The sequence below is a fragment of the Cariama cristata genome, unplaced genomic scaffold, assembly GCF_000690535.1.
Source record: "Cariama cristata isolate BGI_N322 unplaced genomic scaffold, ASM69053v1 scaffold14873, whole genome shotgun sequence".
Taxonomy (NCBI): Eukaryota; Metazoa; Chordata; class Aves; order Cariamiformes; family Cariamidae; genus Cariama; species Cariama cristata.
Window position 1 is genome coordinate 33,518 of NW_009609052.1, and position 16,217 is coordinate 49,734.

Consider the following 16,217-nt stretch of genomic DNA (forward strand, 5'->3'; position numbering starts at 1 on the left):
ACAGATCAAATGCTCTTGTTGCACTAGGCTTTTATGAATACTTATCACTTTAAAACATTACTTTCCCCCTGCCCCATAATGGGATTATCATGCAAAGATCACTCTTGCTGTAGCTACTTCAGTCCTCTGCTGTAATCTAATGTGCAGCTACTACAAAAACCACGTCTTAAATAGTTAAATGGATTTTTATATAATGTATTAATTCAGATCATTAATCTAATTTTACACAAAACAACATAACATGTTACCAGCTTTCACTTAGAATAGGCAAATTATGTTCCCATACCAGGGGACGAATGTACTGTTTTACGCTTTCCACTTATCTTTTGCCTCCAAAGCAGGTGCTTTTCCAACAAAAAGAGGAAAGAACTGGTCTATGAATTTACGTTTTCATTAGTTATTAACAACTGCTGGAGAAAGCTGCTTCTCTCCTTTGGGAAAGCAGGAGATGCTCAATAACTCAGTCCCATGCATCACTATTGAGACTGCTAAAACAAGAAATCTGCACATTGCTACTGAAAACTTGCTGTCATTTGTTCTTATTTTCATATGAAAATAAAGACTCTGAAGTATCTATTTCCAAAGCCTGTTACCTTAGCAAGCATCAAAATGCTCACCATTCTTTAAAATTCTCCTCAACTACAAACATTGTACTCGAGAATGTGATCTCCCAGTATATTTTTTGTATTTCTGTTGAACTTGTTTATACACACATGCAAACATATATACGGATATATATGAGTTTTCCATATATCATCACTGTTCTACATTTTAGATTATCAACGTATGGGAAAAAATGTCTAACGTCAGATTTCTGTAATTTACTAATTATCTGAAAAAAATAAATTACTATCTTACTGTGGAAACAAGACAGTAATGGCTTTTTACTGTGAAGCAATTATACACAGTAAGAAACAAAAATACGCTGATTTCCATCATGATTACTTCATTAAAACATAAAAGTACAGTACTTTTAAGCCAAAAAAGCATGTCTCAGATGAAAAAGAGCTTGTTTTCATTTCAAGTATGACATTTTCATTTGTTTTGAATGTTTACTAAGGGCAATTCTGGGCATAGGGACAGTGCAGTTAGAATTCTAGCTTCCAGCATCTAGAAATGGTATTTCCACACAAATATCAGCATTAATTCTGAGAGTGGAGCACTGTTGTATTTAAAATATATGTATATTTATCTATTATATCTTTCCAGAAGTGACCTGCTTAACACTAAAAGCAGTTAAATGCGTATTATGTACACCTATTCTATTTTGTTATATAATCAAATGGACACTTAACAGTTGTAATTAAATCTGTAAGAAAAGCAGGATGAAAGCAGCTAAATACTGAAGTAATTTCAATGCATTTCAGAACTGCTTCAATGTCACATGCTGTGAAGTTTAAAACCAGCAGAACTTGAAACACTGTAGTGAAATTCTGGCTCCCAATCTTGGCAAGATATTTACCTACATAATCCTTCAGAGCACTCCTCACCAAGTAAAGCATTAGAACAGCACAGGTTTAGCTGGAGAAATACTAAAAGCCTTATTAATATGTAACCTGGTGAAAACATTAGGAATATGAAGTACCACACCCATTAAAGTCCAGTAGTTTTTTCAGTGAAGTTGGCATTGTCAACCCATAAGCGTTTGTGCAAATCAAGCTGCGCAACTTGAAAAAAATCCAAAACAACACTGAAGACAAAAATCTAAACCAGGACTGGTTTATCACTGGGAGTGGCCCTTGCATTGACCTACAAATATTTTCAAAAACCATTATGTTTAAATACTTTTTGTAATATAGGTTTTGATAGCAGTGTTGTATTATATCAAAGTCAACGGAAAAAAGCAAAAGCATTCCTTGCACTCAGATATTAAACAGGAGCAGTACTGGAAAATTTATATTCCTCAAATAAGCAAAAAATTAAGAAGCCTGCCACCATTCCCCAAAAAGCAGTCCATGGAATCATGCATAACAGCTAAATACAATGAATGGAAATTCAGGGTTAATAAAATTAATTTCAAACAAGCAAGCTAAGTGATTGACTTACAGGATCAGCTGGTGCAATGTTAGAATCAAATTGGGTCAGAGTTTGTGAGCTTGAAGAGCGTTCGCTAAATGTCTCCCACTGCTGAACAGACAGAGGAGAGAAGTCAGCATGATGAGAAAGATGAGAGTAAAAGATCACTGAGGAGATTTGGCATAGTAGTTTGGAGGTTGCACTGGAAAGTACTATATTTGCACTGCACAGTACTTGACTTGGAAAACACACTAATATACATTAAGTATTTCTATTTCAGTCTGAGGTTGTTGTGCAGCCAAGGTTGTTATCTGTCAATATTAATCTTTACATTCACATTTAATAATGAAGATACAGGTGCACAGTCAACACCAAAGTACCTTCAGAGTTCATGTTTGCCAAGTAAAAAAACTGGTTACGCCATTCAAATACTGTAAAGATAAAATCAGTGACACGTGTGTATTTGTAATCATAAAATCTACAGAAAGGTTCCTCAGCTTTGTAGCTGCCAAGTTTCAAATCCATTTCATAAATGCTGATTTTTTTTTTACAAAATCCCAAATGAACACTGCGCAGTGTACCCCAATTACACCAGTTCAGCTTGCCAGTGCAACGCCCGAGAAGTGATTCTATGCTGTAAAAGAGCATTTTTACAAGTCTAAATAAATCATTGACAAGGCAAAGAATTAAATTCAAACACACTGTTGATTGCTAAAAGCAAATCAGTCAATCTCTGAACAATTTTATAAGATATAAGCATGCTGTATCAATACATGGTTGTCAAGAGTCCTCATGCTTAGTAAGCCAAGCTACAGCCACAACTGGATCAGCAAAGTACCAAAGTACATAAAATTAGTCTGTGATCCAGACACCAGATTACAAATCCCAACAGGAATGCTAAACTTGTTATATTTTGGTAAAATAACAAGTAAATATTAACGAACTTTCAAACACTACAACAAAAATTACAAACAGAATTTTTAGTGCTCAGAAAATTTGACAAAAAATGATGTTAGTGTACTTGTGAAAACAAATCAATATTCTTGTCCCATCTCTACAGGCAAATGAATGTAAATGATTCCAGAAGATACAGGACAAACTATATGGTGTTAGTCAACCTAATCTCATGTGCTCCCCTACACTGAACTATATTCGGTGAATGGCCTGCATGTGAACTTCATTTAAAAGAGTTATTTCTGAAATAATTCTTTAGGAATTTCCATAAAGAACTGGATTTCAATCAGCTGAAATAAAATTCAGAAACAGATGAACTAAATTTGTAAGTGCTTTCATGCACGGTGCCACTCCTTGTAGAGATAGAGCGTTATCTCCTCATTTCAAACTTTAATTTAAAGGCAAAGGTTATGGGATACTATTCATATGGGGTTTGGGGCATGTTTTTCTTTCTGCTTGGTTTTTTTTGTGGTGGTTGGGTTTTTTTGGTTTGTGGGGTTTGGTGGTTTTTTTGTTGTTGTTTTGTGTTTTTGGTTTTGTTTTTTTTTTTTAAAAAACCACACAAAACTACTCCCTTCATGGACAAAAATCTAAGGAAACCTTTTTAGTAAGGAAATAAGGCTTCCCTTCCTACCTGCTCTGTCCCACTCCCTGTATTAAACAGTTCATCTCTGTGTCACTACTGCTTCACGAAAAGGCAGCACTGCAAGTAGTTCGGAGCTATACCAACCGGTTGAGTGAGCCAGTTTTCATTAAGTCAGAAGCTGACTGGCCAAGTTCTGCCAGCCTTTCCCCTGATTTGGCCTCTTCCATTTACACAGCTGCTCATTTTCAAGAAACACGCATTAATATTTGTTTTAGGACTACCACTACCCTTTTAAACTTGATTTGGCTATTGGCTTCAAAGTTACCAGTGAGACTGGCAAACAGACCATTTGATTACAGAAATAGTTTCTTCATCTTTCAAAACTTCCATAAAGGCATATAGCATCTATGTTACAGTTAAGATCAATGCTAAAATAATATTTCTTAGAGATAAATGCTAAATTTACCTCTTATTCTACTCATCTGAAGCCAAACTGCAGGAGATTTATTACTTGTCCTCAGGCTCCCTAGCCGGGCATGGACAAATGAACACCAACACCTCCTGACTGCTCTGGGGAACATGCTATTGTGCTCTGTCCTGAAATACTACCAGAAGCTAGTTACTGCTAATTCCCTAGTTAATAGAAAGCTACATATATTAAGGATTTACTAGACTGCATCTCAAACTCTGTGCAAGGTTTAAGAGCACTGACAATACAACTGATTTACTAGGATAAAACTCCTACTAGCTGAAACTAAAATACTTGTCTTCTAGACTTGCAAAAATGTTTCAAAAATACTTTCCAAAGGTTAATTACTAGAAACCAACTCACAGCAACCTGAACCATTAATAAAAGAACACCAAGATATTTGAAACAAGGTGTAACAGTTGTGAACTCAAAAGCAAATCTCTATACCTGTGTCAAATCTAGTATGACCATATGACACTAGACTGTTTTCAACAAAAATTTAGTAGGCTTTTCCATTTTTTTTAAGGTCTCAGAACAAGTGCTTAGCCTTGAGACTGAATGGAAAAGATGTCTGAAGGGAGAAAGAAGTGATGAGTGAAGAGATGAATGTGAAGTATGTATGTAGTATCCAGAGTTAGGTGGATTTTCACAGTGCTCTTTATTCTGGTTTGAGACTGATGCCTTGGTCCAGACTTGTGAGCTTACAGCAACTGAGCCTGGCAACTGGAGTCTAAAAATCAAGTATGAGCTAGAAAGAACAAAGTAACCAACAGTTTTGAAACTAACAGGGATGCAACTGCCTGGAAAGTGAGATGATCTAAAGATGCCTAACTTTTCCAAGCAATTCATTTGTTGATGACAGTTACAAGAGGCTCAAGAGAGGAAACAATTAAGACTGGTGCCTGCAGTAATACCAGAAATTTTTTCATGGCATTAAAACCTTGAGGACTTTGACCTGACTCATGCTGAAAAGAAAATGCTGAGGAGCAAGAAGCATGCATAGCAATATAGCTGAAAAAAATCAGAAACTCCTTTGTGTTAGAACAAAAAACCAAACTCTTAACACTTACTAAGTGTTCAACTCTTACTTTAGTATAGTTAGTATATGGTAGTATATTTAGTGCGAGAACTTTTGCAAACCTCTTAAAGTTTTAGTATATTTTCAGAAAGAAAATACCACATTATCTACCTGAATGGACAAATTCAGTTTTGTAAGACAAGATTTTGGGTGATAGACTTGTCACAATCTTTGTTCCAGTAGTGCAATGACCCTATTCAATCAGTTTGCGTTGCATTGGACACTGAAGGAATCTGTTTGATTACGATGCAGCTTACCAAATCTTTAGCTTATTAAATCTTTATTGTACACATGACGTAATATATCAATACAAATTTTAATACAGTTGCAGACATTTACAGCTTTTTAGCAACTGAGTATCTGCTCACCTCCCTCCTAAGACATAGCTTTCTACCAGCAGTCTAAGAGTCACTCTGTCAAACAGAACAACTAAGAATCACTAAATCATTTCCTACTTTTTTAATTTGGTGAGGACATCACTGTGAGGCTAGCATTTGCCCTGAAGAGGAACAGCAGACTTTGTAAAGTCCCTCCTCCGGAGAGAGGAAGGAAATTTCCTCGGCTCCTAACTTTAATCCTAAAAACGTGTTTATTTTCTGTTTCATACTGACTATCCTTTGGTTTGTTTAAATCTTTTACTACCAATCTTCTATTCATTTGAAGTCTAACAAAGAAAGAAGCAAGCCACAAAAAGCTCTTTCAATAAGAGAAGCACGTAAGATAATACTCAAGCTACTGACAGCACTATCTTAGATGTTAAAGCAAGTTTTAGATTCTTCTTGAGAGTCTCAGGTTATTAAAAAGTTTTCCAAAAATAATTTCAATACTTTGCCCCCCCTTTTTTTCCCCTTATAATGAAAAATAAGCCCACATCATCTTTGTAGTATGGTTGCAGTCAGGATCTCATTTAAGTCTCTGAAGTAGAATAAAACATTGGTTTATTCTAAGTCTAACGCAAAAACAGACAACAAGAAAAACTCTAGGAATCAATCCCTTACAGGCTTTTTAAACAATGGACTGGGGCGGGGGGCGGGGAGGAGGAATATATATATAGTAAAAGCCTGTTTGGTAACTTCAGTTTCAAATTCTGACGAAATACAGCTTTACTACATAAGACTGCTTATATAGCAAATATGTATGGTAAAGGATGACAAAGCAGCAGAACATAACAGTAAAAATGAAAAATTTAAATAAAATTAGTCAACAGTTGACTTCAGATTCAACTTTGAGTCTTTGCTTCTGAAACAAACCCAGAACTATGACTTCTCTACATTATCGGTGAGATAGTTTTATATTTCAGGGTAAAATTACCTCCAGAAATAAGTCTCAATGTCCAGATCTGTCAGAAACTTATTTTGAACTTCTGCCAATGTGTTGGCTATAAAAGCTCTTCAGAGGTAACAAAAAACCCCAACCAAAAACCTGTCCTAAATGAAAAAAAATCAGGAATACATTCTACTTTTCCAATAAATGCTACGAGATAATTTTGTGATTAATATAAAGCTTAATTAGCATTAATGACAACATTTTAAATAGTAGCTCATCTCACAATGAGATAGAAAAATCAGAAGGAAAACATTACCTATTTTACAATTTAACATGTGTAAAACCTTCCTGTGTCTATTGTCCGGCTAACTTTTTTCACAATTTGTGATCAACAATCCATTTATGACGAATTATGGATGCACACACAATTTCGTTATTGACTGGCAATGAAATAACTCTTAAATAAAAGTGCTAACCTCACTGCTCTGATTCAATTCTGGCCAGGTCTGGTTTAGGGATGGCATTGATGGTGACTTGCTTGGAGGTGCTTCTGCTGGAGAGCTGGAGTAACCTACCTCACCAGTCTGTTCCCCAACTTCTGAAATGACAGGAATTACTATAAACCAAAATCATGAATTGCATTCAGTTTATTCTCAGAAGAGCAGCTCACATCTCATGGAAAGTGCAAAGTACCCTTTGGTTTCATCTTTTCCAAGTAAATACTTACCAGTAGACAAAAAACACTCAAGTCAAATATACTATCTATCAGGTGCTACTCTTATTGAGGATCTTTCTGAAAACTGGACTTTGAAGATTGCTCTGTACCATACTATCTCCCTGTACTTTGCCTTCTAAATAGAATTTTTAGATTGATTACATGTAGAAATAAACATAATTCTTTCTTACATTATGAGAAAATTAACTACACACTAACGTTTATTACATCAAATCCAACACTGAGAAGTTTACCTTACAGAATAAAATACTTCCTTATATGAAAGGTTAAAGCAAAACCAGTATAACAATGCAAACATAAACCCAAAATATGAAAACATAGATGAAGAAAACCATTCCCTAGATCATTCTCCAAAGAATATTTTAACTTTTAAGCCTCCTTACTAAAACAATGATGTTTCCATTCACATTTTGCAAATGGAACAAGCCTAGCAACTGTCACATTGCAACTGTACATTGTTACTGTTATTTCAGTTTTCGCTGAGCTTTCAACAAGTACAGTCCCCTGCAGAAACATTCCTTCTTCAGAGTTGTACAAATTTTCATGATGCAGCACACTTATTTGTGTTGTGTTCAAACTATAAGAGATTTGGGTAAAGTAAATCTGAACAGCAGATTAAGCATTCTGGTAGCACAGTAAAATCCTGCTTACAGTGTCTTCTATTTTGCCAGATACCACAATACAAGCTAAAGCAATACACTGAAAGCCTCAAAAAACTGAAGTTCAGATTACAACTGTATAATGTAAGTAACAGGAACAGCTAAAAGTGACTGATAAGTAGCTAGACATATTAACTAGATGTTTGTAGTACAAAGAATTAAAACTCTGAACAAGACAAAATACTGCACAAGAGGAAAGATGGTTTAATTAAATTACCATTTAAAAGGACTGGTTGATAGATACGTTTTTGAAGACTACTGCCACAAGAATGTGTGATACACTGTACCAAAAATTGATTAAAATTTATAAAAAGGACTGGTTTCAGGCTCCTGAAGAGCTGAACTCTGCAGCCTGCTCCTCTACTACAACAGCTCAATATTCTGTCTGCTGTCTTCCATTCAGAAGAAACTCGTAACAAATCCAGTGTCAAACTGAACTGGAAACACTTGATTAGTCAATGGTGATCAACTGCACTTTTGAAAAGCAACAATAACCCATTATTGTCTCCGAAGTGCTGCTGGGGGCAGCCAAAGGCACAGTCTAAAAAGAATAGCCAAAACACTGAAGTCCAGAAAGAAATTAATTGTCCCACCTTGTGGCCAGGGGAGGCTGAGGTGCTACTGACATGAAAAAAGTCACACACAGAAACCAGTAACTCATTAAAATTTCAAAGGTCTTGTAAACTTCCTGTAAATAGCAAGACATCAGGTTGAGGTTCGATGTTCCCAAAACTGTGCCCATCACCTAGCATCTCATACTACTGTCCTTTGAGAAGAATGGCTTTATAGATTATTCCAGATAGAAACTGCACCTGATACCTGCTTCAGACAAAAAGCATCTAGCAATAAAAAAATAGGCGACATCAAACTGATATTTACAGGTGCAATGATGTCATCAAGCAATGAAGATGACATGCTCTGGTCATTGTACACAAAATAATACACTAGGTTCAAAATATGCCAGTGGTAATGTTTTGGGAACGCGTATTGCATATCAATTGCTCTGAAGTGTACTATGAATAAAAATTTTCTAACGAGTTAAAAAAACACTCTAAATTCTCATTTCAGTGGTCAGGCACTAGATAACTGAACCAACAGTGTTAAACACAAGGTCAAAAGATAAGGCTGAAAACTGCTGTGGATACACTACAGAGTTACCTGTGATTCAAGGAATTTTGCAAATACCTACAAGAAACATGCGTAAGACACCTATGGAAAACTTCAGGTGTTAAAGTGATTACGTTGCATAAGATGCAAAGCATGGCAGATTCTTTTTCTTACAAAGAAATGGCATTGTTGCAGCAGCCAAAACAAAAAAAAAATTCACAGAAAAGCAAAACTTGCTTTGAGTTTTGTAAAGGGTTGGCAGCTTTTACTGTTGAGTTTAAAGGAAAATATTCACATTTATTTACGTAAGAGGAAATTCAGACTAGTACTCTTTTCAGCTGCAGATCATAAATTCTGCCAAGACAGATGCAGATGCTATTGACAGTATTCAATTCACAAAATAAATGTATAAGCACTTAAGAGAAGTATTTGTACAAGTGCCTGACTTCATGCTCCCATTTTCATTCACTGTAGTTTTCTCCTACAGGCTTTTCTTACGGAGACAGATCTTGCCCATTCTGAAGAGCTGACATTGTCTATCTACAAATACCACAACATGATAAATCTTAAGTGAAGCTGCTGCAATCCAAATAATTCTTTGAAGCATATAATCCAAATCAAAATACTAAACCCATTCAAACGTATTGTAGAATTACCACATTATTCTAAGAACTTAAACCACCTCATTTGTCTCCCTTGTCAGCCGAAAGATATCAGCACCTCATTTAACATTTTTTTCTACTAAAATTCTGTACAGGAATAGTGCTGTACCAGAAAAATGACCAACTACATAGATGCTTTATTAGACAATAGGTCTATGTCATGTGAGAGAAATCTGTATCCCTGGTCATGAAGCCAGGTGTAAGACCAGACCACTAGGTTAAGGGTTCGGAAAGTCTGCAGTGGGTCACAGAACAGATTCACAGGGGCTGATGAGGGAGAGGCTGCCAGAGCAGACCACAAGAGTTGTTCTCCCCCTCTCTCTGAACAGAGACACGCGGCGCAGGGAGCTCGCTGTTACTTTTCTTTCTGCTGGCCACTAGTTCAAAAGTCAAAATGGAAAGAGATGGCAAGTTTCAAGCACAAAGCAGAAGCGTGGAAGATCAAGGGGAAAGTTTCTAACGAAAGGACAGAATTAATAACGGTATTGCTAACACTTTTGAAATAAAGTTTAACATCTTGCAATCAGTTTAAAAAGATATTCAAGTAATTCACCTTCTTGAACAGTTCAAAAGTTCACACTGAAGCTTCAGTCAGCAGAAGATCATTAACAATTTCTTTGAGAAAGTTGCATCCCACAAAAAAAGTGCACTGAAAAAGACTGTGCCACACTTTCCAGTTTCTATTTCTGAAAAGGCTGTTGCAAGCAAGCTTTATTGAAATACAGCTTTTATGGGAACTAAACAGAAAACATTACAGAAATTTAACTGATTAATCTTTCTAGGCTGATTTACAGTCCTCAAGTTGAATCCATGTAATTTAACATGCACATTAGTCCACGAAAATCTATGAGTTAACTTTTAATTTAGATTAAAATAGTAAATGTATACTGGAGACTCGGACTGTTGTAACTACAAAGTAAAACTATAACCATGTTAATAACTTCTACTGAAGTCGTTTGTTCAATATAGAAGTTTTGATGATAAATCATGTTAGGTGCTAGAAAAGATGACCTACTTCCAATACTGGTGGTCCAAATAAAAAAAATAATGTCTAGTTAATTGTATAAAACTCAACAAGTTCACAAGAACCATTACTTTTCGTTGTAGCTATTAATAACAGCAGAATCAAGTATCAATCAGAACTTTTTTTTTAACCTTTTAACATTAACTAGAACACAGTAACTTCCTTTTAATATCAGAGGGAAAAATCTTTTTTTTTTCCTCCTACTTTTAAAAGTAGTTTTTCCTCAAATTTAAAGACCACTTTGTGCCTCATGAAAATACATCAAAGTTTTACATTAACAAAGTTCCCTGTAAAATAAGAACAATGAACATACACATAACACTTTTCAGTTCAATGTCCAATTTATAAAGTTTCTAGACAACTTCAGTTAAACGGTAAAAGCCTTGAAATCTACTACCAATAAAGGCAGTAGAAGGTCAGGTACATACATAGTTGTTGGGTTGGTTTTGGCTTTTTAAAACTAACAATGGTTTACACAAATAAATATTACTCCATTTCCCATCAAGATTTTTGCTTGGCCATCACCTTAACACAAAAATAGACAGAATGGGTAGGTTTTAGACACTTGCTAGGTATTCACCCAATTAATCGTAGATATTTCTTAGGTCTTCACCATAGCAAAATGCTTACTCCTACTGAAAACACTTTAGTTGCGGCCAACTGCTGTTAGAAAGGTTTTCTGAGGAGCCAAGCTACTCTCACAAAAAAGGTTTAGTTATTAAAGCAGAAGTAGTAAGAGCCCCAGTATCTGGTTTAAGAACTCATCAATAATTGCCAGATGAAAGTCTTTGAGATCCTACAAACACAGTTTGAAGAGACCTCCTTCAAAGTATTTTATAAAAAAGAAATGAAATTCTAGGAAATCATAGTACCTGTGCACGCGCAGTACAACCTGACTTACCAAGTTAAAAAATAATCCAAAGCAGTTTTAAAATATTCAGTTTCCTTTATCTGTTTTAAAATAAAAAAGGAAGATGGCCACAAACATCCTGTTTTTAAACACCATTTTTACATGGACCAGTAGTTTGCTTTTCAGTTACGGGACTGAGTTTTTGGCAAATATTAACAAGCAGAGCTCACACATGCAATGGTTCATCCGGGAGCATCCAAAGGTAAAGGACTATGCAAAGACTAAGTGCCAAAGCATTGGAGGATAAATCCTGCTGCCAAGTCAAGAGTAGAATTAAAAAAAAAAAAATCCGTGCTACTGATGCTGTACTTTTAAACTACAGTCCTACCTCTAGCACTGATCTGGGAATATTTTCTAAGTATCTTCAAGACTTGGAAACTCACACCGTATTTTCAGAAATGAGGATGAACAGAAAGCATATTCGTTTGAAAGCAAGTTTGAAGTATAGCTGGATTGGGAATTTTGAATACAAGAGCTGATCATAAATAAAATCCATACTGTGACAATTTTGTTTTAAAGGACACAGGCAGTATTTCCAAATTTAACAGTCAATATGTGTACCTTTCCTAAACAACAAATAAGCACGTGCTCAGATTAGCTCCGAGTACTGATTCAAATTTCTAAAAATTGCATATTGCTTTAACTTATACCAATAATGAGTTATGCTCATACAAACCTATAAGTATCTGCTGATATACTGTAACAACGATACCATTATTTGAAAACAGTGAAATTTGCATTGAAGTATGTCTTACCTGTCGAGTCTTCCAAATCAATCAGTTTGGGCATTAAACTTTCAGGTAACTTTTCTGGCAAATCATACCCATTCTTCCTAGCAACTACCAGATGAAATGCAGCACAAAACTCGTCCAATGTCAGTGCACCATCTTTATCAAAATCTGACAGTTCCCTGAAAAGGAGAACTTAGTATAAATAAAAGTTCTTAGGGTTATTTTATTTCCAAAAGACATACTTCTGTTGTCCTACTTGGAAGATCAAAGAATACACTTTGTAGTTCATTTTACTCTATTAAACACTATTTAACACTACATGCTTTACTCTTCAAAGAAGATGAGCTTTCATTAGTAACATTTCTTAGAGCTTAAAGATCATTTAAATTCACTTTTATCTCTCCAGGTTTTTAATGCATTTAAAGCAGTACTACACAATATTACTGGCCTCAGATTTTTGGCAAAGTATACTAAAGAAACAATAGTGCTGAGACAACATGTTTTATTTTAAATGGGAAAATACCCGAGCTAGAAATCATTACACTGAAAGAAAGGTAAAATCTGCCAAGGTAAGCCATTTAATGACAGCATGCAATGATTCAGTACAAATTCCAGAATACAATGAAATACTAGCTTTGCACCAAGTCAAAGCTAATTTGTCATCAAGTCCCACTAACTGCATTTAAAAATATTTGCATCTGTACATTTCATTTAAACTTAGACTTGAATAAACAGATACAGACAAGGAATTATTTAAATTTAAACATATCTTCAACAATAAGAACGTCAAATACATTACTTCTTACTCTGAAGTGTTTGAAATGTCCTCAAAAGCTCAAAAAGCCTTGTAAATAGCGCCAGCCTAGACCCATTAAAGCCCACTAAAGTAATATTGGCATAAATATGAGTAGGATTGAACATACTAGAGTACTAGTGAAATTTCACTTAATAACACCTTCTAGTAAGTAGATTATTAGATGACTGCCAGATAACTGTCATCTTTCTAAATAATTATCCCAAATAAAAAACACATGACTTACCAAATATGAGAAAGCTCAAGAATAGGTAGTTTTGACTTAGTGAAAAATTCTTTAGCTGCAGATCCTGAAAAATTACAACAACCATTTTTAATAAAGCAAGTTATATCATCAGAAGACTTAGAGTTAGGGTAAAGGAGATGAGCTATTTAGCAAAGGTTTTGGGAAAAATGGCACCAATTACTACGGTTAAATGAAGGAAATTAGTTTCAAGTCCTTTCTTGAATTACACCGGAGTTTACTAGAACATTATCAGCAAAATGCAGAACTTTCTTGACAATGGTATGCAAACCTAAGTACACAACAAAGTCTTTCTAACAGAACTGTTGCACCCACAATTATATTTTTTTAAAGAGTAACTTACCTGGTATAAATCCATTTAGATCAGGTTGAATGGTTTTAAACTGATTAACATAATACTGCCTTTGTTCATCAGTTATTTTCCAGGGGTCATCATAACTACTTGATTGCCTACGAATTTCATTTGTTGTTGTAGCTGATGCTACAGTTCGTACTGTTGTCTGGTCCTGAAATGAAATATTTTTCCTCAGTATTATCTACCTAAAATGCTTCTATGAATTCTCAACTTCTTGCCTTCAAAAAATAAAGCATAGTTAAATCTCGCAGTAGTTTAAAAACTGCAGGAAACCATCAGCAGATTGCATCTACAAGGTAAAAACAGGGTATTTTTGCACACTGATATATATGGATAGGAATGACTGCAGGTATGTAAGCAGAAAAAAAAAGTATGGCACATATGCAAAAAAGCTAAACACCAATGTTTTTAAAGTCATAATAGTTGACATTTTTTAAATTAGTTGTTCTCAGTTAATCATTCCAAATGAAGTCAACTCAATGAAACAAGTATCTGTTGGGTAAATAGCACTGAACAGACTACAGCACAGATACACAGTGAACATCTGCAATGAAAATCATAAAAAAAAAAAGGACTGCAACATCAATCTGAATGAAGCAAATCAAATACCAATAAAGTGTCACACCTGGACAGAAGCAGGATGCATGGCTAAAAGAGCACTGGTTGGTGGGGTATCTGCAAAACTGACCCAATTTTCTTGATGAGGTGGTGGTGAATGGCCAGACCATATGGGATCGCTAGAAGCAGATGAGCCTGAAAGTAGAAGAAACATTTCCTTTTCAAAAGACAACCTTGAAAACTGAGGAAGAACTATGGATACAGAAAGTAATAAAAAAAAAAATCCTGAAACACACGCTCCTGTCATGGAGATACACACTTGTAGAATGGTGAAGAAAATGAAAACCAAATTGCATCAAGGTGACAAAGTTCACCTCCTGACAACTCACTCTTGTAGATTTTTATATTAGGTCAGCTTAAATCCGCACTAAAAAGACAGAAGTCAGGAACAAGCTTATTGCAACATGTGTAAAACCTAAGTTGGGTTTTACCCATTTAATGGGTTTTGAATGAGTGAGTTAATACTCCACATTTTCAATTAATTGAAATAAGCAACACTTGTATGGACAAACAGCTATTTAAAAGTGGCAGACGTATTAGCGTGCAATTTTATTATCATTATTATTAAACTTCTAGTTGGCCATTCAAAGAACAAAGCCTTGGAAATTCCTCTTAAGAATTAGGCTTTTTGGCACAGATAATTTTTTTCTAAATTATTTACAGACTAACTTAACTCAGTCACTTAAAAACAAGCCAAGAATAATAAAAGGCATCCATATAGAGTGCTGACATCTGCTATGTATTAACTATCTCGAACACAATAATTGAGATTCACTCAGCGCCTTGTTATCATCTACTTGTGAAATACTGCTGATGTTCAACGACTTAATATTAAAATAATGATGAAGTAACTATAGAAAGATGTGGCCACCCACTGCTCTATGTACAACTCCCTCAAAACTCTCTTAAATTGCAGTTGCAAATTAAAAATTTAAGGAACTCGGATCAGAGGGAAAGCAAACCATTTAGAACAAGTCTAGAAGAATCCCAGGACTCTAGTCTATTCCTTGTCTCCTAAAAGAAATGCTGAACTCCTTAAATCTAAACAGCAGTTGTGAAACCAATTACTTTAATCTACTATTTTTGCACAACTAAATGCTTTCTCTTGAAATATGTTAAATAAAGTCATACTTGGATAGGAATTTCTGCTACGTATGTAGAAGCAGATTTCCTTTTAAAAAAGGCAAGTTGACGACTTCTGAGTTTCTCTAAGCCCTCCACACAACCCACAAACAAGAAACATGACACGAATGTCATGATTTTAATCCTGCCACTAAGATCTAAATTGAAGCAATAAAACCCAAGAACTTATTGTCAAGATGCTGACTAAAAAAAAACATTGCTATGAGAAGTCCATTTATATATAGGCAATCTATTTATGAAGCTGAAAAATATCAACAGTTTCAGGTTCTTGAAGACTGATGACACTACTAGCATACAATCTACAGTAAATAGTGAAGGAAATCTGAGAATCAGTGCAGCACATGGAGGGCTAACATCTAAAGTGACAGTAACATTGTTAGTATACAAAAGTGCTATTTAATATCTGGCAGTACGCAATTACTCTTTCATTCCATAAATGACCTTTTTCCTAGGAGAAAGTAATGACAGAAGTGCTTAGAACTGGTTTATCTTTGTTTTTCTCCGACATACGATAGCAATAATTGTGCACAACACATTTAATCTTGCATTACAGAGTGTAAAAACTGAGATTTCCAGGGGGAGAAAGACATTTTTTTCCGAAGGAGGAGGTAAGTCAAATATACAAAATTGAGAGGTTACATTATTTCTGATTTTCATTAAAATATGAGAATAATACCAAGGGGATTTTGGGGGTGGGGTTGTGTTGTGTTTGGGGGCTTTTTTGGTTGTCTTTTTTAAAGTTAGCTTTACTAGGATAAAGAGCCACTATTAACTACTTTTGTTCCTAAATTTGTTCTCCACTTCTGGAAGGTCCTGATGTGACCTGGAGCTTCTAGTGACTTTTC

General features: G+C 35.1%; 1 protein-coding gene across 2 annotated transcripts in view; it reads right to left on the bottom strand.

Moving 5' to 3' along the window:
- The window catches only part of REPS1 (RALBP1 associated Eps domain containing 1), a 29,142-nt gene extending 14,775 nt beyond the window's left edge, over positions 1 to 14,367 (bottom strand). Inside the window, exons 1-6 of one of the 2 annotated variants that reach the window (XM_009697400.1) lie at positions 14,237 to 14,367; positions 13,600 to 13,762; positions 13,239 to 13,302; positions 12,223 to 12,377; positions 6,846 to 6,967; positions 2,047 to 2,127 (exon numbers count right to left, since the gene is read on the bottom strand). In XM_009697400.1, the coding sequence (XP_009695702.1) occupies positions 2,047 to 2,127; positions 6,846 to 6,967; positions 12,223 to 12,377; positions 13,239 to 13,302; positions 13,600 to 13,762; positions 14,237 to 14,257 (606 nt within the window). In that variant the 5' untranslated portion in view covers positions 14,258 to 14,367. The remainder of the gene's footprint in view (positions 1 to 2,046; positions 2,128 to 6,845; positions 6,968 to 12,222; positions 12,378 to 13,238; positions 13,303 to 13,599; positions 13,763 to 14,236) is intronic. The other variant, XM_009697402.1, reaches the window with a different exon arrangement.
- Positions 14,368 to 16,217: the final 1,850 nt, after the last annotated feature.